The sequence below is a fragment of the Python bivittatus genome, unplaced genomic scaffold, assembly GCF_059951505.1.
Source record: "Python bivittatus isolate LINGU-HERP-01145 unplaced genomic scaffold, Pbiv_v1 ctg000500_np1212, whole genome shotgun sequence".
Lineage (NCBI taxonomy): Eukaryota > Metazoa > Chordata > Lepidosauria > Squamata > Pythonidae > Python > Python bivittatus.
The window spans coordinates 180739-205066 of NW_028277079.1; the positions used below are offsets into that span (position 1 = coordinate 180739).

The window sequence follows — 24328 nt, forward strand, 5'->3', positions numbered from 1 at the left end:
ATAGACACATCTGTACCTTATTCCAGCCACCAGTGCAGCCTTGTGGTGGCCTTTTGCAGACATGTGGCTGTGTCACAAATCTGCATGTTGCCATAGTACCATCTTGGTTTGCCACTAGGTTTTGACAATGAGGTCAAGGCTCCTGGCAGGGGAATCACTGCCACGGGTGTGCAGCATGTAAGCAGCCACACCTTTAGGGAGGGAAAGTAGGGAGAAATTATACACATTCAGGGATGGCAAGTCAGGTCTCTTTCTTCCACACTCATGGCTCATTGGTTGTCAGAGGGGCTGGCCCGCTGGGGATGGGTGTCTGCTCTCTTCCTCACTGTGAGCTTGCCCTAACAGTGGCGGTCTATTAGCTTTGGGGTGGGGAGCAAAAACTGAGAGGCCCGGTCCGTGTGCTCGGTCAGTGCTCCTTGCCCCATCAGAGGCAACAGAGTGCAAGAACCATGGCCTCAGATATGCAGAATGCTGAATTATTATCTTCCTAAAAGGGAAGTGAGCCCCTTGCTCCTGCGGGGGGTGACACCAGCCAGGGAGTGATCTGACCGTGGCAAAGGATCGATGTTGATGCTGATCTGGGACAAAAACCAGGTTTAGCATGTGGCTGATTTTATGAGTCAGGCCCAGATGACCTGGGACAAACCCATGGTTGCCATGATGGCCATTCATTCGTGGGCTTAGTGCTATTCCAGAGGAAGCTAGGCCCACAGAGAACGTGTCCACAGTCACCCAGTTCCATGCATTGAGGAGAACATCTTAGGGCTGTCTTTCCGAGAGGCAGGGAAATGAAGCTGGGAAATTTGCCTTCCTATCCTGGGTCAAAACTAAGGACAGCCTTGCCCACCAGCCTTGCTACAGAGACCACTGTTTATCCTGGCCTGCGGTAACTCGGCCGGAGGAAAATTAGACAGCTGGTTTCCTGCAGTGATGAGGGGGTGGATTCCATCGGCCTCTTCCAATTCCAGTTTGAATTCGCCTCCAGGGAGGGCAATCGGTGGGGTTCTCTGCTCTGTGCTATTTCAAGCTTAGCATGAGGGACCCCTCAAAGAGCTCCAGCTCTCGGAGAAGTCCAGCTGCATGTGGCTGGAGGACCACAACCTTCCAGGAGAGGTGCTAATGGAGAACCTGTAAAGAAAACAGCTCTACATGCGCAGCAGAGAGTCGGAGGTGCTAGCTGTGAAGGTCAACTGACAGATGCTCTCACCACTCCTGTTCTTCCTCCTCTGTGACAGAGTAAAGCTGAGGCTCACCCACATGGGGTGAGGCCGTACAGTCCCTACGCTGCTTTCTGCGCCACGCACCCCTCAGCCTTTTATGTTATAATACAGTGAAAATGTGATTGAAGGGACCAGTGGGGGAGGGGGTGTCCATTACATTGATGAGAATGTTATGCCCAGCAATGCCCTTTCATTCCCCACCCCTCCTCCGAGAGTTGCCAAAAGCTTCTGGGGCACAGGGTTGACTTAGCTGTGAGGCCACCAGTCCCCTATTGATTCAGTCCACCCCGCCCCCGGAAAAGGCCCGACAGGTCCCCTTATTAAACAATGCCACTCGGTGGGACTCCAGAAACAGCATCCCCTGCACCCAAGATCTGGATGGCCTGACCCTGGCAGCCGTTGGCAAGGCATTGAGGTCCCGGCTTTCCCTCTGGTTGGAGCGGGGTGCAAGGGAGCCGTTTGTAAGGGGCTTACTAGGTAGACAGGCCAGTGGCCCCAGATGGGTTGCGTCTTCCGTTCTTTGCTTTGGTGTTTTTGTCTGCTGCTCTTCACAAGCATTAGCCGCCCAAAGGCCACGTGAATGGAACAATTAAATAAATCAGCAAGAAAGACGGCAGCCCGAGCCGGCCAGCCCAGCGGAGCCCAGGGGTGCCTCTGGCTGAGCCCCAGCCTGTCCAGGTGGCTCCGGGCTGCTGCTGCTGCCGCCGTCCTGTCCCTTTAAGGCCCCCCCCCGCCAGCCAGCCCGAGAGCCGGCGAGGTGATGGGGACGCGGCAGCAGAGCAGTCTCGGGCCAGAGCTTTGCTAAGCAGCGGCTGCTCAGGAGGTGAGTCCCGCCTGGACGGGAGGGCAGCAGCGGAGCCTGGGGCCGGGCCTGGGGCCGGGGCCGGGGCCGGGGTGAAGGGCAACGCGAAAAGGGAAAGTCCACCAGTTCCTGGCACGGCCTTGCCTCCTCCAGTCCCCCTTTGCGCTCAAAAGCGAAGGGTAGCGAAGAGGACGCTGGCGGTGGGACTGGGTCCTTCAGACCCTGCCAAGTGGTGACGGGGAGGAATCGCGTGGGCTGGCTTTGAGCCCTGCCGAGCATGGGTGCCGGCTGGCACCGATGGCTCCGGTTCCGGCCAATGCCCAGAGGAGGAGAAACGGAGTCCAGCAGGGTCCTCGTCTCCAGCGGGCAAGGGTGTCCGAGCAGTCGGGAGCGATCTTATCTGGTTGGACCCTTGACCGCAGGGGCAGGAGGGGGGCATGAACTGAATTTCTGACCCACCCCCAGCCCTTGCATTGAGTTCCTCCCAGTAGACTGAGAGTGGGGGGAGTTCCCAGTCCAGAGAGCGGAGCTGGCTCACAGCAGGGTCTCCCTGCTTCCCAAACAAGTCTCACTGGGTCCCGTGGGCGCTGATCAGAAATCAGCCTCGCCAGCGGGGGCCCCCGGCCAGGGTAGCAGCCCCAGAACTGCTCCAGGCGGTCCCCTCTCCTGGGATCTCCCGCCCTTCCCCGCCACCTCCCTGCACCTCCAAGCTGGCAGGGGCCCCTGAACCTGATCCCCCCAGTAGCATGTTGCCCCCTTCTCCTTCAGAAGCCCTTGATCTCTTCCCAGCAGAAGTTTCATTTGACAGAAGATCATAGATATGGAAAATAACATTGAACACTTGTATTAATTGAGCTTTAATGCAAATGTAACTTGGTTTTGGGGGGGGGCGCCCCTTTTGGGATCTGGCCCTGGGGTAGGAGAGAAGCAGGGCAGTCTGCAGCTAAGATTTATTGTTGTTGTTGTTCAGTCGTTAAGTTGTGACCGACTCTTCATGACCCCATGAACCGCATCGCGCCAGATTTATTACTTGCTCTATTTGCCTCCGACCCTCCTCACCCGAATTGCCCCTGGTCTGCTCCCCAGGAGCCAGGCAGGGGCGGGTGGGGGGAGGCCCTTCTGGAGCTCATTGGCAGCTCATTGACATGTAACCAGGGCAGGAGGAATCAAGCCCGGCATTGTCTGCCGGTCTGGCCTCCCTCCTTCTCCCAAGCGGGCAGGGAGGCCCTGCGGCAGCACAAAGGCGGCAGCACAAAGGCGGCGAGGCGCCCTTTCCCACTGCCTTGGAGCCCCCTGGGGGGGAGGCAGGGAGGAGCCATCTGCTGCATTGGATTTCCCTTGGCCTCTCCCCCCCCCCCGCCCCCGCCTTGGTTATCCTCAAAGGTTGTTTATATGGCATGAAGAGAAGGCGCCTTTGCCAACAGGCAGGCTTGGCTCGCTCGCTGCAGGTCCAAGGGGCAGCACCAGATGGAGAGGCTTCCTCTCCTCTTCTGGTGAGGGAAAAGCTCCCAGCAGGGACAGGAACTGAGCCAGCGCGCTGGAAGCAAGCAGGGTTGGCTTGCAGGGAGGCACGAGAGCTCCCACTCACTCACGCAGGGCCTTCTTCAGAACAGGGGCTCCCTCCTGGGTATCATGTGGCGACCCAAATTCTTCAGAGCAACTTACCTTACAGACTGGCATCAGTGACACCCTACTCCCCAGGTGGCCGGCCTAGGGAACGTTGACTCTTGGCTCTTGGGGCCGGGGCCAAAGTGCTGAGCGCTGCTTTGCAGAGGTGTTGCGGGGGCGGGAGGAGCAAGGAAGCTCGCCATTGCCCTGGGGCGACCCTTCGCCATCTCCTCGCCTCTCCCCTGAGCGCCTGCTTTTTTACCTTTGAGAGGGAGGGGGGTTTGCTCACCCACTGAGGGAGCACTAGAAATGTTATGGGGAGCTTTGGGGGGGCGGTGAGCTCAAAGCTCATTCCCATGGGATGGGAGCAGTCGGGAAAGGGGTGGCACGCCTCCCTGGGAGCAGTTGGCCTGTGGTCACCCAGCAGGCAGATCTCTTCGTCGTGTTCACGGGCCGGGCCTTCGTTTATGGACACTTGATGCTTCAACTTTCGTCCAGCTTCATCACCTCCGACGACTGTCACCCAGCATAATGGCCCGGGAGGGCTGGCTGCTATGACCTGGTTGCAAAGTGTTTTGCAGATAACATATTTGCTCATGTTTACTCGGAGCTGGATGGAGTGACAGGGTGAGCCTGTGGACAGTTGGGCTGGATTCTGGCCCCATTTTGGTATGAGCAAATGCCCCCCGAGAGAGGGGTAATGCTACCAGCCTTGGAAAAAGGGATGGCACACAAGCGCACACCTGCAAAGAGGCCATCCCTCAGTCCATCCATACTTGACAGTTTTTCCCATTTCTGAAGATTGTTGAGAAAATGGAGAGTTGGCCTGCTGGTCCTGTGGGACCCACGTCAACCTTCAGCTCTTTTGACTGATATCCTTCTGGACTATCTGCCAGGATTGGGAGCAGAAGGCACTTCAGCTCTTTCTCGTTGGGGGGGGAGGTCGCATGGGCTGGGGAAGGAAGGTTTGAGTCCTTGGGGATGCCAGCGTGGGGTGCCTCAGGGGTGACCCTCTCTCTCTCTCTCTCACTGTGTAACATCTACAAGAATCGGCTAGGAACGGTCATCTTTCAGCAGAGCATGACGCATCATCAGTGTGCATGATGACACCCATAGCGCCCATCACAGGAGTTGTGGTGGATGTCTTGACCTGGTGTCTGGAGGTTGTCAGGGTCCAGATGGGGAGAAACAGGCTTAATCCCAACAAGGCAGAGTGGCCGTGGATTGGAAGCCTTCTCATTTCAGGGAAATTTCAACTTTGGCTCTGGGTGGGATTGCACCCGACCCTCAAAAGAGCAGGCCCCTGATTTGGCAGTTCTCCTGGATTCACTGTGTCTACAGGAAGAACCATGGAATCATAGAGTTGGGAGAGGTCATCAAGGATTCACTACACCATCCCCAGTAGATGACGATCCAGTCTTTTTGAAAACCTCCAGTGAAGGGGAAGAAACCACTCCATGCGGTAACCTATTCTACTCACTAACAGCTCTTGCTGTCAAGTTCTTCCTCATATCTAACAACCTTGAAGTTTCATCCCATTAGTTCTAGTCGTACCCTATGGAGCAAATGAGAAGAAGTGAGAACCCTCTACAATGTGTCTGCCCTTCAGGTGTTTGAAGACAGCTGTCATGTCCCCTCTCAACCTTCTCTTCTGCAAGCTAAACATATCTAGGTCTTTTCACTGTTCCTCGTAGAACTTGGTTTCCAGTCCTTTCACTGTCTTAATAGCCCTTCTCTGGGCTTGCTCCAGTTTATCAATGTCCTTTTTAAACTGGGCTGTGCAGAACTGAATGCAACTTCAAGTGAATAGAGCGGAATCATGATTTCCCACGATCTGGATAAGGGCAGGTGGAAACTGTGGCCTGAGAGGGCCCAGTTGGCTGGGGCACCGTGGGTTTTCCTGAGCTGGGAGATAGCAACAACAGTCACTTGTGTCCTGGTCACCTCAAGGTTGGAGTACTGCAACGCCCTCTACATGAGGGTCTCCTTGAAGATCATCACCCAGAAACATCTGGACCTGTTACTGCCACTTGAGGCCCCCTTTGTGAGGGAAGCTGCGTTGTTCACTGCCCTGTTTCTGAGTGCAGTTCAAATGCTGGCCCTGACCTTTAGGGCCCCACCTTGCTTGGACCTGGGTATCCACTGTCTACTCCTGGCAGCTCGGGGTGGTCCAACAGAGGAGGTGTGTGGCCAGTCTTCCTCCAAAAGAGGGTCCTGGAGGCAAGCCCTCTCGTTGTGGTGCTCCTCCTTTGGAGGGGAGGATGGCCCCACCCTGATGCCACTTTGAAAGGTGGTTAAGTCTTGGCTTTTCAGTAGAGCCCCTTTGGGGACATAGAGTGGGGTAGATGAGTGGAGATGGCACGCCTGAAATGTTATTTTTACATTGTTGGGTTTTTGTTTTTGTGTGGGTGCCCTCAAGTCAGTTTCGGACTCCCGGCGACTGCCTGGACGAGTCCCTGCAGTTTTCTTGGCAAGGTTTATTGGAAATGGTTTGCCATTACCTCCTTCCTAGGGCTAAGGAAAGTGACTGGCCTAAAGTCACCCAGCTGGCTTTGTGCCTAAGGCAGGACTAGAACTCACCGTCTCCTGGTCTCTAGCCTGATGCCTTCACCACAACACCAAACTGGCTCTTGTTGTTGTTAATTGGTTTTATTAAATTTTAACCTTCCTTAATAGGGTTTCATAAGGGACTTAGGTCTGGGGACTGAAGCAACCTGTAACCCCTAGTAATAAATAATGAATTAATAAATACAGTGGTACCTCTAGTTACGAACTTAATCCGTTCCGTGACTCTGGTTGCAACTCGAGTTGGTCTCAAATCGAGGTAAAGTTTCCCATAAGGTTCAGTGTAAATACGGTTAATCCGTTCCACCCTCCGAATCTGGTCGCACCCCGAGGTAAATTTCCCCCATAAGGTTCAATGTAAATGCGGCTAAACAGTTCTGAAACATATGCATTTTATTTTTAAACCTCAAAAACCTTCCAAACGCCACAAAAACCTTCCAAACGCCACAAAACACACCACAAGCCTCACCGAACGTCTCCTTGCTACCACGATCTCGCCCACAGGAAGCCGCGACCGCGTGGCAGCAGGGAAAATGGCCACGGATCCGGTTCGTAAGTAGAGGCAGAGTTCGCAAGTAGAGGTAAATTTTTGGGTCCGGAGCTGGTCGTATCTTGAAAAATTCATAAGGAGGGGCGTTCGTAACTAGAGGTACCACTGTATATGGTCACACTGCAAACCAGCTCCATGCCCTGCCTCTATTTTCAAAGGACTGGAAAGACAGAAGGGTGCCCTCAGAGTCATCTGTCCGCAGGTTACAAGACATTTTGATGGACTCAGTTTAAGCCTCCAGGTAACTTGGCAGTGGAGCATCCACACGTCTATGTGTATATATAATATTAACGCAGATACTTTAAAGCTGTCAGGGACGTTGCTGCCGGAGGCATCCTTCGTTCCCACAAGCAGGACTTGGACATCCTGTAGCTCGGCAGCCGTTAGGCAGCGAGCCATTTGGGGGAGGCCATGCTCGTAACGCTCCGTGACTGGAAAGCAGAGAGAGGAATTTTCCTCCCCCGTGCAAGACTCACTTCAGTCCTGCTCTCTCTCCAGCTCCAGATCCATCTTGCTTGGTGGGGCACCCATGGGGCTCCTGGTCATCACCTCAAAGCCGGTGCTGGACAGACAGACAGCGCGGCCTGTGGCTGGCGGTGGGGTCTGCAGCAAGGCTGTCTCAGCCGCTGTCCTCATGAGCACCACGACAGCCCTGTGTGTGGGGATCCTAGTGTGTGAGTTGCTGGGAAATGGGTTGGGGGGCTGCCCTTTTCCCAAGCTTAAAGGCCCCTTACAAAATGTGCATGCCATTGGACCCGGAAACCAAGTCGTCGAAGCAGCAGGCAGAGAAAGGGCCCCTTGGTAGTGGGACCGGGGACCCTCCTCTCCTACTCAGCCCTAACCCAACAAAACCACACCATGCAGTGGCCCAGAACATCTCTCTCCCACACATGTACAGAGCTCGTTTTCCCCAGACCGGCACTTCGGGGAAGAGCTAGCTAGAAGGACGGGGAAGGCGCGCCTCCTGAGTCCTGCCGGGTGATATTTAAGGAGGGGGGCCTGGAGGGTCCCCACCCTATCCGACCTGGTGAGACTGGCAGAAACCCTCCAGGAGAGGTGGCTCTACCTTCCCCCAATTGTAGTCTAAGCCCTTCCTGGGCACCCACTTCGCCCTTGCCCACCTCATTTTATTGCATTTGCTTCAGATTCCTTGAACCTAAAACAAAATGAGAAGCAAAGCACCAGACCCCCACTTTCACTCATTCCTGGTTTTGGAGTACTCCAATGTACATGCCACTCCATTTCCAGAGACTCTAATCTTCATTTCCACCAATACTTCTGACCCCTGTCACGTCTTGGAGGTGTTCTTCAAAAGTAAACGAAAAATCCCCAAGCACTGAATGAACCCCCAGCGCTTGGTCTGGGGACATGTCAGGAAAAGATGTCTACTGCAGGGGAACGGAGGGGGGGTGGGGAACGGCGGGAGAAACGCAAGCAGTTGGCAGGGAGCAACCTCACCAGCTTGCTTTTGGGTGAATGGGAGCCATGTTGCCGGGGGGCGCCCTCATAACACGCTCTTTGCGAGAACTGCAAAGATGCCAGTGGGGATGGTTGGGATTTCGCAAAGGAAAGGGGGGAGGGCAAAAAAGCCCCTTGGCTAGGCCAGGAGTGTGTGGATTAGGCGCTCATCTTGTGCCATGGCCCTCCAGGGGCATCAGCACTAAGGAGGCACTGGCAGCCAGCTAGCCCTTCCAGCGGACTAAGGGATCAAGGACAGCCCCAAATCTTCACCACCAACTTGGCGGGACCCTAGCAGCTATGCAGCTATGCAGCTGGCAGGCAGGCAGGCAGGCAGGGGCTGGGCTGGAGCACTTTTGCAACAGCTGGACCGTTGGTAGCCCTCTCTTCCACTGCAGATTTCCTGGGGGAACAAGAAGCCCACTTTGAGCACCTGGTAGAGCTGCGAGGGATCCCCTACCAGAGCAGTTTGCAGCAGCCCAGCTCTGGCTACTCCTGCCTGCTGACCCCTATTCTGGAGCAGCTGGTAAGGAACCCCTGCCGCCTCCTCAGACGCCCAGCAAAGAGAGGGCAGGGTCAGCGAGAAGGGCCACGAGGTACTGCTCTGCCACTGTCTGGGTGAAGCGGTGCCCTCCACTCAGCGCTTCCTGGGGGCTGCAGCTACCAGGGACAAAGAAGAAGGCTCTCCTCCCCCCTCTGGGGTGGCGGTGGCCCTGCACGAGACACGCCAGTCTCCCCTCTCTTTGTGGCAGGCGTGGGTCCCAGGTGAGGCATCCATTCCCACCTCCCTAACCCCGGTGGAAGGCAGGCAGCTGGCCGGGAGGGGCAGGAGGAGAAGGCACGTGAAGGGAGGGCCCGGGGGGGTGCGTCTTGAGCAGGCCCGCTCAGCCAGCCAGCCAGCCAGCCGTGGGGGGTACAACGGCTCCTCTGAGCCCCAGGCTGTCCCTTCTGTTAATTTCTTAAGCCCGCAAGCAGGCTGGATCCTCTCTGGGGGCAGGTGACTGCAGCTGGGGCTCCCTGTCTGAGTGTGACTCTGATGGACATACCAGGGAGGCCGATGACCTCTCTTGTCTTCTTTGCTGACCATTTAGTTCAAAAGCAGCTTTCAGAATTCACCCCTGGACGGCTGCTGCTCCAGGTGCACCGTCTTGCAATACAGGTAGGCGGGGGTAGGCGGGGGTAGGCGGGGGTAGGCGGGGGTGGGCTGCCCACCCCCACCCCCACCCCCACCCGGGCCTGGGAGGGAGATGCTCCTCTCCCACCAGGAAGAGAAGGTAAGGACCTCTTGCTTCTGCTTGGCAGGAAGGGCAATGCCAGCATCATTGTGCGCTTCCACCTCTGCTTCTCCACACAGCCACTCAGCCCTGACATAGAAGAGGACGTGCTGAGGCGGGGATTGGCAGCTGCTGTGGGCACCGACGGTGTCAGGGTTCCTGCCTACGGCACCATCTCAGCCGCCTCCCTCCTGGGTACCCACGCACTCTGTCTGGCCCTTCTGCCCCAGGCCTGGCTCACTTTGTGTGCGCAAAAGTTAGCCTAGTTTCTCCTGTGCTGCTCACCCACCCTCCTCAACCTCTTCCCAGCAGGGCCGTGGGACCTCGCCTCCTCGGGCACGGCACTCAGGTCAGGTAGGCTGGTCATCCGCACAACGGGCTCTTATCCCAGGACTCTGATTTTAGGGCCTCCAATCCCCTCCCTTCCAGCCTCCCCTTCCTCAGTTGGGGGCTGGGGGCCCGTTGGCCCTCAGGATGGCAGAGAAGAGGGCAGGGGCATTTGGGGCAGGAGGTGGGAGGGCGGAAAAGAGGCAGCCAAGCTGTTTCCACTTCTATCTCGGAACATCTAAAACGGTGAAAATAGCCAAAACTGCACCCAATTTCAGCAACATTATTCCAGGATGGCAGTTTCTCCTGCTTCCACTCTCCCCTTGACAGCCACCGAAAAAACACTGAAAATGCCCAACATTCTGGGGTGTATCTTTGGAGGGTGTGTGGGGAGGGGGAGGACTGAAATGGAAAACTTCTGCTCCCATTCCCACCCTTAATTTTGGAGAAAAGTATTGAAAAATACGCTGCTGGAAGCTGACTCTTTTGCTCCTGAATTCCAGTGAGGCAATCGGGAGGGGGGTGCACACGTGGCTGTGGCTGCCTACCCTCTCGATGCCCCCAACCTGCCACCCTTCAACCCTGCTGGAAAATAATGTGCCCTGCCACCTGGCCCCCTCCCGCACCTAGAGCCCAGGTGACCATGAGCAGAAGGCAGAGATGCCCAGGGAAATTAGAGGAGGTGCTGAACACCATGGCTGGACCCAGCGAGGGCTGAACTCCCCCAAAAGTGCACCTCTCCCCCCCCCCCAGTTTCTGGGCTGAGGGGAGGGACAACCTTGGAGTCCATTCTGCCGCTGCTGTGCTTGCAGGAAGGTGTCCCGCGGAGGTCTTTCCCTGCCGCAACGGCCAGTGTGCAGCCAAAGGAAACGTGCAGTGCGACGGCCGGCAGGACTGCAGGGATGGCTCTGACGAGGCTGAGTGCGGTGGGTCTCTGACGGGGCTGGGGGCTTGCTGTCTCTGCAAAGAAGGGGAATCTCCCCTCCTCTCCCCGTGCACCTCTTGGACAGCTGGCAGAGATCCCGGGTGGCTGAAACAATGGAGTGCGGGTCTCCCTTTGGGAAGGGCAGCCTCTCCAGAGAGATTGCCTTTCCAGGAGGGGGAGGGTGAAGAGAGTGCCCTGGCCTTAGCAGGCAAGGGGGGGGCTGTTACGTGGAGGCCACCTGGGAGTGAGAGGAGGTGGGAGGTGCTCCTTCTGAAACACCCCTAGCTCTGCATTGCCGAGCACGCAAAAAGTGGACAGATTCACATTTCACTCTGAGCCATAATACATGTGACAGCCGTGAGGGGGACAATGGATTGCTGAAAAATTATTTTTGCCATGTTAGGAAAAAAACAGGATGTCCCCCGCCCCACCCCGCCTTCTTGACTGGGGCTGTTCCCCTCCGACCACACAGCTGCTGCAGAATCAGCCGGCTCACTTGGCTGAGGCACCAATTTCAAACTGCAAACTTGGAATAAAACTGGCTGGCAGTGGGGGGCGGAGGTAAACGTAGAGACTTGCCTGACTTGCAACAGGACTCTGAACCCCAAAACAGAGCTGAAGTCTCTGTCATGCACTTCATCCCTTTGTAGGGTTTCCGTGGCCAGTGCCAGAGGTGGTGGGCTGTCTCCTGGGCCCCCCGCTCTGCTCAGGCCGGAGGGTGCTCACGGGCAGCCCTTCCGCTCTCTTGCAGATTGCGGGGCCCGGCCAGCCATGCGGGCAGCCACGCGGATCGTCGGGGGATCGGAGGCCCTGCTGGGCGAGTTCCCCTGGCAGGTCAGCCTGAGAGAGAGCGAGGAACACTTCTGCGGGGCGGCCATCCTGGCAGCCACCTGGCTGGTGTCTGCAGCCCACTGCTTCAACGAGTAAGCCTGGGCGACCCTCTCCCACGGCACCTTCTGCAGTCAAAGGGGAACAGGATGGGTAGGGCGATGTGACCAGGGAGTAGCGGTCGGAAGGAGCAGGCGGGTAGAGGGACTGTGCCGTCCTTCCTTAGGCTGGGCGAGCAGATGGCAGGCAAGCAGTTGGCATGGAGCTACAGCCACGAGGGAGGGGCCCCAAGCCTACATGGCTTCTCCAGGGCAGCAGGAAGACAAAAGGGCGGAGAACCAGAGGTGTCCACAGAGCGTGGTCAAGATGGCAGTCACAACAGTGGGATCCAGGCCCTGCCCGTTTCTTATGTGTGACGCACCGTCGTGGCACCCCCTTGACTTTTTGGACCCCCCCCCCATGGAGAGGGCTCCTGTTCCCGCTCCCAGGCACCATTCCAGACTGGACAGCCTAGGAAAAGCGTCGCCTGCATTTCCCAGAAGGGTTGTGGGGGGGGGGGGGCACTGAAGCTGTCCCGTCGCAGGTTTCAGGACCCGGACACCTGGACCGCCCAGGCAGGCAGCGTCCGGCTGAGCGGCAGCGGGGGCCACCCGGCAACGGCCAGGGTCCTGCGCATCTTCCAGCACCCCTCCTACAACGCGGAGAGCGCCGACTACGACGCGGCTCTGCTAGAGCTGGCCGAGCCCTTGGCCTTCGGCAAATACGTCCAGCCGGTGTGCCTGCCAGCCGCCTCCCACCGCTTCTCCCCTGGCAGGAAGTGCCTCATCTCCGGATGGGGGTACCTGAAGGAAGACTTCTGTAAGCTGGTCCTTGGCAGTCGGGGGGGGCGGGGGGCAGAGAGGGAGTCCACCGGCCAGCGGTGGCGCTGACTGGCCTACCGCAGAGGGTTGTTGCGAGGACTGGGGGGATTGGGGCTGCCGACTCTGCCTCCTTGTGGCCTCCCGAGGACCCCAAGAAGCCCCCATCATTCCCGCAGGCGTAGAACGGGCGCCCCCGCTGCTGCACCATCCCTCAGGGCTGGCCAAGGGGAAGCTCCCGAGGAAGAGCAGAGCAACTGCGACGCCGCTGCCGCCCCCTCCGCTTATGGGGAGGGGGCGATCCGGCCATTAAGCGCGCGGGGACGGCCTCGCAGAGCAGCCCGCAGCCGCCGCTGCTGCGCACGCGCGCACAGACACCCCCCCCCCCGCCGTGCCCTCGGCCCTAACCCCAACCCCAACCCCGCTCAGCCCACGCTCGTCCCGCCCCTCAGTGGTGAAGCCGGAGCTGCTGCAGAAGGCCACGGTGGAGCTGCTCGACCCGGCTCTGTGCGGCAGCCTCTATGGCGGCGGCGTGCTCACCGACAGGATGATGTGCGCAGGCTACCTGGAGGGCAAGGTCGACTCCTGCCAGGTGGGCTCCGCTGGCAGTGGGCAGGGCGCGGGCGGCTCCTCCTGGGCCTCCGCCCCATCTCGGCCTGTCCTTCTGCAGGGGGACTCCGGGGGCCCGCTGGTCTGCCAAGAGCCCTCCGGCCGCTTCTTCCTGGCAGGCATAGTCAGCTGGGGGATCGGCTGTGCGGAGGCCAGGCGCCCGGGTGTCTACACCCGAGCAACCCGGCTCCGCGACTGGATCCTCGGGACCATCGCCGCCTCCGCGGGCCCCCCCGCCTCGACCACCCCTGGCGCCGGGCTCCAGCATCCGGCTGCGACCGTGGGCGCGAGCGCAGCCGGCCTGCGCCATCCCAGCTCCACCCCCGGCTCTGCCTCCCCGGCCGCCAGCAGGCCGGCAGCCGCGGCCCCCGCGCCCTCAGGTAGGGCCTCTGCCCGCCGCCGGTGGGAAGCGGGAGGGGCCCGGCGGCTTGACTGGCGCCTGGGTCAACCGCGGCCCTTCTGTGTTCCTGCGCAGAGTGCGGTCGGCGCCCTGGTTTCTCCAAGCCCACAAAAATTGTGGGCGGCCTGGAAGCGTCCCGTGGGGAGGTGCCTTGGCAAGTCACCCTGAAGGAGGGTCTCCGGCACTTCTGTGGGGCCGCCATCATTGGGGAACGATGGCTGCTCTCGGCTGCACATTGCTTTGACCAGTAAGTGCCAGACTTGTGGGCGAGGCCCCCCGTGGCACAGGTCTCTTGGAGCTCCACCCAAGACGCCACCACGGCAGAGAGGGAGCTTCTGGAGGAAATGTCTCTCTGGGCATCTCCGTGGAGAGCAGGTCGTTTAGCAGCTGCTCTTGCAGAGTGGCAGCACTGCAGGAGGGGGCAGCAAGGAACTCCAGAGGGAGAGGTGCCCTACTGGGGCCGGGGCGCCCTCAGGACACCAGCGTGGTGCCAGCAGCCACCTGCAATCCCACACTGGATGCCCTCCGTGCCTGAGGCCGCCTTCCCCAAGGCAGGCCTGGTCCACCCAGCCTCATCACGAGGGTCCCGTCACACTCCCGGCAGCGGCAGCGATCCTGGTCAGCGGTCGGTGCAGAGCGCACACCCTGCCTCCGAACAAACGGGCATTTTTTCTGTCCCTGTGTTGACAGCACCAAGGTGGAGCACCTCACTGCCTTCGCAGGCACCGCCTCGCTGTCAGCCACGGACAACTCTTCCGTGAAGGCCGGCATCAAGCAGGTGGTGCTCCACCCTTCCTACAACCCCGCCCTGCTGGACTTCGACGTGGCGGTGCTGGAGCTGGCCAGGCCGCTGCCCTTCGGCAAATACATCCAGCCCATCTGCCTCCCGCTGGCCATCCACAAGTTCCCCGTGGGCAGGAAGTGCCTGATCTCAGGCTGGGGCAGCCTCCAGGATGGCAACGGTAGGGGTGCTTCCTCACTGCAGCCAGCCTCCCCCGCGCACAGCCTCAGAGCGGATGGGAAGCGGCAGGAGGCTCTGCTGTTTGGGCAGAAGAGGGCCCTCCTTGTGCGAGGGCAGACGGTCTGCAGGTATGTGCCCCACTGGGGAGGGCGCCTGCCTTGGCTCGGGGTCAGGGGTTCTGGGGCGGCTGGAGACGGGGCATGGGACCCAGGCGGCTTTTGGTCAGGCCTGTGAGTCCTCACCCTCCGGCTTGCGGGCTTTAGCCTCTCAGCCCGAGAACCTGCACCGGGCCTCCGTGGGGATCATCGAGCAGAAGATCTGCAGCACGCTCTACAACTTCTCCCTCTCCGACCGGATGATCTGCGCTGGGTTCCTGGAGGGGAAGGTGGACTCCTGCCAGGTACGAGGGGCACTTCTTCCCTATCCTGGCAGTTTCAGGACTGAGCCCCCCCAAAGGGGGAGGGGGGCGTAAAGGTGGAAGTATGTTTTGGAAAGATATTGCCGTTTTCTGACCGTGCTTTAGTTCTTTTCTGCATTTTTAGCAAAGGGAGCTTAAAGGATACACAACTTTCCCAGGCTGAGAAGTTCTGTGCTGAATTGACAAGGTTGTGTGCTAAACGTACAGCGGGTTGGGGCTGCGCACAGGGAGATGGACTCAACAGCGTTCCCCACCCCACCCTCCACACACACCAACAGCCTTTTAGTCAGAACAGTATCCGAGAGAGGTTCAGGAATAAAATGGGTTAGAAATGTGGGAAGCAAAACAGTGTCAAGATCCAGTTTAAATTGAAGCCGGCGAGAATCCCCAATTCAGGAGCCACCAAGCGGCCTGGACGCTGGCTTTGCAACCCGAGGGCTGAATCCCTTCAAGCCAGGCCTCCCCGATGATGTGGCTGCGGCTTTGGAGGATGCCCAGCCTGCCTTCCCTCGCTTGGGACGCCCATCCTTTGTCACAAGCAGCGGCAGAAGCTCTTTTGCCCCCAAGAGTGACACAGTTGGGATAATCAATGCCACAGTTTACCTGTTCGTAAACCCAGAGGGCCTCCAGGGCAACCCCCTGGCAGGCAGTTGGCTAAGATCTTCCCTCACGGAGGGGAGCCCATCCCCGCGTCCAGGGTCATTGCTCCCACTATCAAACAGCTCTAACCATTAGGGTGCGCTCCCTAACGTCCAACAGAAACCCGTCTTCCTATAAATCAAGTCCACGATTCACGTCCTCAACCCTAGGGTAATGAAAGGTCTGCCAGCAAACAACCAAGCTCAGAGCGCACCAAGGACTCCACAGTGGGGGCGCTGCCAGGCCCTGTTCCAGCTTCAGAGCTCTTCCAGTCTGTCTATAAAGGGAGGGAATCGCTGCAGCCACATCCCAGATCATATCGTCATATCCAAGGATCAGCGTGCACATACACTGCCAAGAGGGTGCTTCCTCTGCTTTCTCTTTCCAGGGGGATTCGGGGGGGCCACTGGCCTGCGAGGAGACCCCGGGCACCTTCTACTTGGCCGGGCTGGTGAGCTGGGGTGCTGGCTGCGCACAGGCCAAGAGGCCTGGCGTCTACGCCCGGATCACCAAGCTCAAGAGCTGGATCCTAGACGTCGTTTCGCCCTGTCTCAGCACGACGACACCGCTCAGATCCAGGACCGCCTCCAGCTCCATTGCCCCTACCTCCAGCTTGCCTCCCCTGGAGCAAAGGGCCACGTGGCTCAGCCCTAGCACCAGTGCCATCAGCTTGACCACACCCGGGCTGGCAGTCAGCACCCCCAAGGCCACCCAGCCGCCAGGTATGGGGCAGGAAGAAAAGGCTGAGCATGTAAGGATCAAGTAGATGGTGTGCAGACCAGTGAGGCAGAGAGTGAGCAGAGAGGACCCAGTGGGCTCTCCACTGCTGCAGTCACCTGCAACTGTGGGCCTGCCAGGAATCAGCCTCTGGGCAGAGCTGCCAGTCCTGAATCTACCGTGACATGGGCAGGAAGTGTTCAGGACGGGCCTGCCTTCCCCATTTAACCAGTAGCGGGCCAGGAATTCTGGTTCTCCGTGGGGAGAGGAGGCGGGCCTCTTGGCTGGACTAACCCCCTTGCTCCCCCAGCTGTGCCATGCACTCCCTCCACGTTCAAATGCTCCAGCAAAGTCTGCATTGGGAAAGTGAATCCGGAGTGTGACGGCGTTGTCGACTGTGCCAATGGCTGGGACGAGACCAACTGCAGTATGTACCGCTTCCCCAGCTAGCTGGTTTCTCCCTACAACGGATCCAGGCCCTCCTGTCTGCCTGCCCAGCTCCAGCCAGCCCCACTTTCTCAGGTGACAGCAGCTGGTCCAGCCAACCCCAGGCTGCAGGGAGCTTTTTGAAAAGGGGAGTGACATGGAGGCAGCAAAGGAGGAGAGTGGGAAGGGGTCCCTGCGTCTGAGGGAAGGAGGGAGAGGCTGCTGGCGCCTCTCCCATGACTGCCACTGGGCACCCACCATTGCAGGAAAGGAACAGCACCAAGATGCCACCTTAACCCTGCCATTCTCTCCAAAAGGGCCTGGCCGGGCGATTCGGCTGAGGCCCAGAGGGCACGATTTGGGCAGGGAGGGATCCAATGGCAGCACTTGGGGAGAAAGTGAAAGGAGGCAGCCCCAGAGCTGCTCCCAGGGCCCTTTTTTGTTGCAGCCAGAGCATGGCTGGAAACATGGCACCCAACTGGGGTTGCCCCTGGGAGTTGGGGAGAGAGCTGGGCTGGCCTATCCACACTTCAGCCCCTGTGTGGGCCTCTTCCCATTTTTTGGTAGACTGTGGCTTAACCCCAGCTGCAGCCTTGAGCAAGATCGTGGGGGGCAGTGGTGCAGCCCGGGGGGAGTGGCCGTGGCAGGCGAGCCTGTGGCTGCGGCGGAGACAGCACGCTTGCGGGGCCATCGTGATTGCCGAGCGGTGGCTGCTTTCGGCCGCTCACTGCTTCGACGTGTGAGTTGCGGGGACTGGAGAAGGGGGTGATGATCCAGGCCCTTCCAAGCCACCCCATTCTGTGACCAATTTGCCCCACCCTTGCCAGCCCCATAGCACAAGGTTGCCCTCGCCAGACCAGGTCTCTTCCCTTTGCCACTGGAATCCTTCCCCCATTGCTGCCACCCAGCCAGGCCAGCGGGCAAGGCACCGGGGGAGCTCCCTTGAGGCCTCTTGCAGAAGCAGCCTGGCAGGTTTGCCTCTTGCAGTTACAGCAACCCCAAGATGTGGGTGGCTGTCCTGGGGACACCCTTCCTGAGTAGCCTCGACGGGCAAGCGGAGAAGATTGCCCAAATCCACAGACACCCGTTCTACAACGGCTACATGCTGGACTACGACGTGGCCCTGCTGGAGCTGGCCTCTCCCCTGCGCTACACCAACACCATTAAGCCCATCTGCCTCCCAGACCGCACCCATGTCTTCAGCGAGGGCAGGCGCTGCACCATCACCGGCTGGGGCTCCACCAAGGAGGGGGGTACGGCTCGCCCACTACGCCTGGCTGAGGCTGGAGGCCTCGTCCCTGTGAGAGACGCTGGTTGAGGTCAAGCAACCTCCCATCAGGCCAAGCGCAGGCTTTGGGTGCTGCCCCGAGCTCTGCCTCGCTGGCAGGGCGTTCTCTAGCTCAGGTTGGAGGTGTGATGGGATGGTTGTGTCTTCTGCTGCCGCCAGGCCCCACGGCCACACGTTTGCAAAAGGCTGCCGTCCAGGTGATCGGAGAACAAGACTGCAGGAGGTTCTACCCTGCCCAGATCAGCAGCAGAATGCTTTGTGCGGGCTTCCCGCGGGGGGCCATCGACAGCTGCTCAGTGAGTGCCACGCAGCCCCCCCACACACACACACAGGGCAGGCAGGGCTAACTGGGGCCTGGCCTGGAAGGCAGCAGCGGGAGCAGCGCCCTTGTGGCTGCCAAGCCTGGCAGGGAGCATCAGTGCACCGGCATTTGCTCTGAAGGGGAGGGGAGGCACCCTTGGAAAGCTACCGCCCCCCACCTCCTCTTCACGTTTTCCTCTTCCTATGTAGGGCGACGCTGGTGGCCCCTTGGCCTGCAAAGAGCCTTCTGGCCGCTGGTTCCTGGCGGGCATCACCAGCTGGGGCTACGGCTGCGCACGGCCTCACTTCCCCGGGGTGTATGCCAAGGTTACGGCAGTCCGGGGCTGGATTGGACAGAACCTCAGGGCGTAACCCCGCTGCCCTCGGCCCAGCAGCGCCAGGGCCCACAGGGACCAACCGCCTCATGGTCCCAATCCTGCCGGAGCCCTTTCCTGAAAACAAGGAGATTCTACCAGACAAGGGTCTGTTCCAGCTGCAGGCAAATTAAATGAAAATAACCATTTGCACACTAGGAACTTGCACGAGGTTTCTCTGGGCCTGCTGGGAGGAGCTGGTTTCCATAACCCCCCTCACTCAGGAGAAGCACCCAGCAATGCTCACGAAAGCCTTGGGACTGGCATGGCCTCTCCCCCTCAGCAACGAGCAGACGGTGCTGCATGGGAGGAAATTAAGGCCCAAGGAGAGGCGCGTTAACCAGGATGATCTTCCTTGCACAGGCCCCACCGCCACTTCCTCTCTCCAGCCTCCAGACACCCCAAGCATTAATTAATGCCGCCCAATGCAGGAGCCCACTGAGTGGCAGGAGGGGCTGGGTTCACACAATGTGCTAAATCAGGATTAACACAACACACCCTCGCAGTTCACACAATGTGAACCAATAATCCATGTCTTGTCTCAGCCTTGTAATCTGCCCTTCCATGTGCCGTCCAACCCATCTTAGCTGAGCCCACTGGGCTGAGTCCAACCCACCTGCCCCATTTTATCCAAGGACACATGCTGGCAGCCTGGGGGTCCAGGGAAGCCTCCTCCAGCGCTGGCCAGCGGAAGAGTCCTGAAATAAGCCCCAGTGGCCCAACACATCAGGTTGTGAAGCTTCTCCATGCTCCCCAAAAGCAGAGAGGCAGCCTAGGGCATCCAGGAGATCAGCAACCTGCACCCATGCTTTGGGGTGGGGGTGTTGCCAAGCCAGAAAGCCCACCCCGGGTCAAGGGACCCAAAGAGGGCGTCAGGCCAGGGAGGTGGCCTTCGGCCGCAAGAAAGAGCCCAGCAGCAGAGAAGGGACAGCATAGGGCAGGCCTTTGAGCACCCCCAGCTCTACCCCAACCCTTCCAGCCTCGGGGCGTGCCAAGAGAAGAGCCTCGAAGGCCGGGCCTCGGCCACGCGGGCTGCAAGAGTGCCTCTGGGCCTCGGCTCCCGGAAGGCAGACGAGCAGCCCCCTCAAATTCAGAGACGCCTCCAAGCTTCTGGTAGTTGAAAAGACGAAGCGAGGACACTCTTCCCGCAGCAACATCAACCCCTCGAGGCTGCCCAGCCTTGCCTCCTGGGGGCTACAGACCCAAGGCTCTGACTCACACAGCCGCCGCCGCCGCCCCCGGCCACCGCTCAGGCCCCTGCAGGGCAAGCCAAGAGGACGACAGAGGGCACGTCTGGGGCCATCGCTTTAATGGCTGCCACGCCGACTAATGTACAGTCCGCTGCGCTGCGCTCTCCAAGGGCCCTTCCGGAGTCCCCGGGGCCCTGCCGCTGCTCCGCCTCTCACATGTTGGCCCGCTCCCTCTGAAGACGGGAGTTGTAGGCGCGGGAAACCGTGTTCCAGGCGTCCATGTAGCGGTCCATGCACATGGCGATGCACTTCTGCAGGGGGGAGAGGGGCGGGTCAGGAGGGGCCCGCCGGCGGGCGGGCCGGCGGCTCCCCCCAGGGCCGGGCCGCGGGCTCACCTGCTCCGAGTTGTCCAGGGAGCTTCCCGGCTTCCCGATGCACTTCCGGAAACACTTGTCGGTCATCCTCTGGCGGGAGGGGAGAGGAGCGGTCAGAGGGAGGGAGGGGGGCGGGCGCGCTCTTGCCGCGCGGAGGACGCGGCAGGCAGAGTCGCGAGCGGGGCAGCCCGCCGGCGGCGCCCCTGCGTCGCTCCGGGAAGGGAGGCGGCCGCCGGCCAGCGGCTCCGCAAGCGTCCCGAGGGGGAGGCTGGGGCGCGGCGGGGGCGCCCATCGGGCCGCGGGGGCGCCTGGTCTTCCGGGACAGGCAACGCCCCGCCCCTTTCCGCGGAAGGGGGCTTCCGGGCCCTGGCTCCGCTCCCAGGAAGCAGGCAGCCCGGCGAGCGGCGCCCCAAGGATCGGCGGGGGCGCTCCGGCCAAGGCGGCGGCTCCGCGGGCCCCCCTCCCGCCGGCGCCTCACCTGCAGCAGCTCCTGCGCGTTGGCCACCGCGATCTGCACCTTCACCTGCTCCATCAGCGCCCCCGGGTCCAGCCGGCCCGGCGCCCCGGAGCCGAAGTCGCCGCCCGCCGCCATCCCGCGCCGCCCGAGGAGCATGCGCGGCCGCTTCCGCCCGGGGCTCCGCCTCTTCCGAAGCCCGCTTCCGGCCCTCGGGCGCCCCCAGTGCGCGCCTGCGCGCCCGCAACTTTGAAGGCGGGGCGCGGGAGCGGGCCCGGCGGCTGCCTCGGGGGCGCGGGGCGCTCCCGGGCGGTCCGAGAAATGCGTTCCGTCCCCGGGCGAGCCCCTGCGCGCGCGGGCGCGGGAGCGGGGGAGAGGCCCCCGTTGCGCTTCTTCGCGGCCCCGGGAGCCGCGCTGCGCCGCTGGTTCTTCGGGCGCGGGAGGCAGGGCCCGCGAGCGCGCCGCGCGTGCGTAGACAGCGCTGGTGTTAGTGCCCCTCTTAATTCGCCCCGGGACGAGAACGGCGCTTCTCGCGGCCGCCGTGCGCGGAACCGGCCTCCCCCCCCGGGCTCCCCGCCCTGAGCCCCGGGTGCGCTTCCCGGCCCGCTCGGAGGTCCGGCCTTAGGAGCGAGGACCGTCCGTCGGCGCTCGGCCGTAGCCCCGGGACGGCGGAGCGCCCTCCGATGACGCAAGAGACAGACTGTTAATTCTGCTGAGAAAATTTAATGTTTCAACCATTTCAAAGATGACTCTGCTATACGAGCGCATCACCGGATGGGCAACAGTGAAATCACACTGACTACAGTGTAGTTACTCTGCAGGCAAAAATGAAGAGGCTCTGCTGAGTCAACAAAAACAAGATCACATCCTCAGCAATATTTTGTATAAAGGTTAGAAATAATAGATGAGATTTAATAGAGTTTGTGAAGCACTCTGGACTGAAATTCATGGCTTATTCAAGACAGAGCAAACAAAAATATCCCAAAATGCAAAAGGTAAAAGAAGAAGAAATGGCTGTTTGCTGCGTTTAAAGTAGCTGAAGAACGGTGGAAGCAAAATAAAAGTGAGATAGAAGAAAATCTGCCCAGCTGAATGCTGAGTTCCAGAGAAAAGACAAGAATTTGTAATTAAAGAAGCAGTGCAAAGAACTTCTGGAGAACAATCATATGGGAAGGACAATTTAAGATAATTACAGAAATCAAGAATATCTTTTTTGTAAGAATGGGCACTACAAAAGGCCAATATGGAGTTATAAGGGACATTAAAGATCACCTGGCCCAACATCCTACTCAGTGCAGGATCCCCTAAAGCGTCTCTGGCAGATGGGCGTCCAGCGGCGTCTGAAGAATGCCACCAAAGAGGACCCACCACTTCACGGGGCTGACTCTTCCATTGACTGTCAGCTCCCACAGTCAGGAAGTTCTGATATGTTCAGTAGAAGAAGCCACGTCAGAAGCATTTACTTTGCTTGGGTATACTTTTATTCTGCAAATGTGTATTTTGTTACTGTAGAATGTAAGGCCCCTCTGGTCCATCCTGCCCTTTGTCCTCATACCTTATTTATTTATTTACTCAATTCCTAAGGCCTCTCACTTGCCAACCATCTGTGGGTAGCTTATAGAGGGGTAAAAACATAAAATGCAAAAGTAATATATAAGTAGAAATGCAACATTGGGGATAAATGAACTCTGACTACAGACAACTGGACAGATTCAGAGTTTCCTGGCCTGGTGCCTGAGGGAGGGACCAGGTCTACCAGGTGCTCTTCGGGCAGGAGCCAAGAGTTTAGGAGGATCCCCCAACCTATCCACCACCTCTGTTTGGGGAAGGACAGCACCACCCAGAACTAAGAACGGAAAGCCTCTGGAACCAACTGACTCCCACACCACGCCATTTGGTGTGGCTGAGCCCGAGCCTGTTCGTCCTGGTTGCTTTAGTCTGGGCTGCAGGCTTATGCATGTTTTAACTGTTTTTGTATGTTGCAAGCCACCCAGAGTCTGATGGAGTGGGCAGCCATAACAAATTTAATGAACTGAACTGAACTGAATTTCTCCTCCCCGTCCAGATCCCAACAGCTTCCAGACACTGTGATAGGACCCTGATAGCATCACTTGTTTGATCTCAGGTGGAGATGCACAATTGGGTATTGTCAGTGTACCTCACACTGTTGGATCGTCTCCTGAAGCAGTAGATATTAAATAGGAGCAGGAAGAATGTTGAACCCCGAGGCACCCCACAAGGTGTTAGCTAATCACAACAAGCTAAAAACAGTTAAAGCAAGAAATAAGTAGCTGGCCATAAACTCTTGCTAGGAGAAATGTGTAACTAGAAAAAGATGGAGTTTGAAAGAAAAAAGTCACTGTTCACATGTAGGAGGGTAGCAAAGAACCAGTGAGAGGGATGGGCTGAGGGATGAGGAGATATGGTGTCACATCCTAAGTTTTAAAGAGGGAAATGTGCACAAAACAAAAAGGAAGATCAGTCTGCCTCTTGTATCTCAGGACAAACCCTCCCCTTGGTCTTCATTTTCCACAGCACCCTTTCTTCACCTGATTGTGCCTTTGAAAGATTGTCAAAGTACTTTGCAGCAGGTGGTGAGAACTTAACATCAGCCTGCCCTAGGAAGATCTTAAGAGACTTCCTCTGCCTGCCCGCTTTTATTCTTCCTCATCCTTTCCCTTCTCATGTTTAACTCATGATCCACAAGAGCACCCAGATTCTTTTCACGTGCACTACTGCCAAACCAGGTCTCACCTTTCTATTCCACCCAGTTCTTGGCATTGCACTGAAGGATGGTGACAAACTGGAGCATCCAAAGGGATGAAGAGCCTAAATGGAAAAACTGAAGAGAAACCATTGGAGGCATTGGGATATTCAGAAGAGAAGACCCCAGGAAAACATGATTGCTGGCTTGCAGAAGATGGGGCAGAATGTTCAGAGTTGTTCCAAGATATGACAAAAAAGCACTGATTTAAATTTCAAGGAAATTGACTTTGGTCAAACATGAAGAATAACTTCCTAATGGTAAGAAATGCGCCGAAAAATTGATGCCTTTGAACTTAAGAAGACTCTTAAGAGTCCCCTGGACTGCTAGGAGGTCAAACCAGTCAATCTTAAAGGAAATCAACCCTGACTGCTCATTGGAAGGATTGATAATGAAGCTCAAGCTCAGATACTTTGGCCACCTAATGTGAAGAGAGGACTCTTTCGAAAAGACCCTGATGCTGGGAAAGATGGAAGGCCAAAGGAGAAGGGGACGGCAGAGAATGAGATGGTTAGATAGCATCACTGAAGCAATGAGCATGAAAGTGAGCAAACTCAGGGAGGCGGTGAAGGACAGGAAGGTCTGGCGCGATATGGTTCATGGGGTCACGAAGAGTTGGACACAACGACTGAACAACAAGAAATGTTTAACAACAGAGCTTGTGATCCACCAAGATACCTAGATCCTTTTCAAATGTACTGCTGCTCAGTTTGGCCTCCCCATACTATATTCATGTGATTTCTCTCACCAAAATTGAAGGACTTTGCATCTATACCTCTTGAAATTTCTCTTGCTGGATTTTGCTCATTGTTTCAAATCCTCCACTATCTTCATTTTCTTCTTTCAGGATGTTGCAATCCCCCCCATCTTTATGTCATCTGAAAATATAAGAATAATATCTAACCTTCTACCCTCCCCTGCTTGACATGGAGTCATAAATGCACACTAGTGGAGTACAATTTTCAACCAGATTTATATCCATCCAAGACCACCCCACATT

At 58.3% G+C, this 24328-nt stretch overlaps 2 protein-coding genes across 10 annotated transcripts; one reads left to right on the forward strand and one right to left on the reverse strand.

Moving 5' to 3' along the window:
• The first annotated feature begins 1956 nt into the window (after positions 1-1956).
• TMPRSS9 (transmembrane serine protease 9) lies at positions 1957-18704 on the forward strand. 9 transcript variants are annotated; one of them, XM_088147307.1, is made up of 22 exons: positions 1957-2043; positions 4972-5092; positions 6700-6776; positions 6904-6986; positions 7244-7419; positions 8602-8729; positions 9295-9362; positions 9506-9672; positions 9787-9831; positions 10617-10730; positions 11481-11652; positions 12141-12415; positions 12867-13403; positions 13499-13670; positions 14114-14385; positions 14648-14784; positions 15830-16163; positions 16469-16585; positions 17152-17323; positions 17572-17837; positions 18032-18168; positions 18383-18704. In XM_088147307.1, exons 5-22 carry the CDS (start codon positions 7275-7277, stop codon positions 18542-18544), a joined length of 3420 nt encoding a protein of 1139 aa, XP_088003433.1. In that variant the 5' UTR covers positions 1957-2043; positions 4972-5092; positions 6700-6776; positions 6904-6986; positions 7244-7274; the 3' UTR covers positions 18545-18704. The 9 variants fall into 9 exon arrangements, with proteins under 9 accessions (XP_088003433.1, XP_088003432.1, XP_088003434.1 ...); XM_088147306.1 differs by lacking the exon at positions 6700-6776; XM_088147308.1 differs by lacking the exons at positions 6700-6776; positions 6904-6986 and having other exon boundaries at positions 12867-13006; positions 13085-13403.
• A 1134-nt stretch (positions 18705-19838) lies between these two features.
• Positions 19839-20765, reverse strand: TIMM13 (translocase of inner mitochondrial membrane 13). Its single transcript, XM_088147311.1, has 3 exons — positions 20589-20765; positions 20132-20200; positions 19839-20047 (listed from the first exon to the last, which is right to left on the reverse strand). The coding sequence occupies exons 1-3, from the start codon at positions 20721-20723 to the stop codon at positions 19949-19951; spliced, it is 303 nt and encodes a 100-aa protein (XP_088003437.1). The 5' UTR covers positions 20724-20765; the 3' UTR covers positions 19839-19948.
• Positions 20766-24328: the final 3563 nt, after the last annotated feature.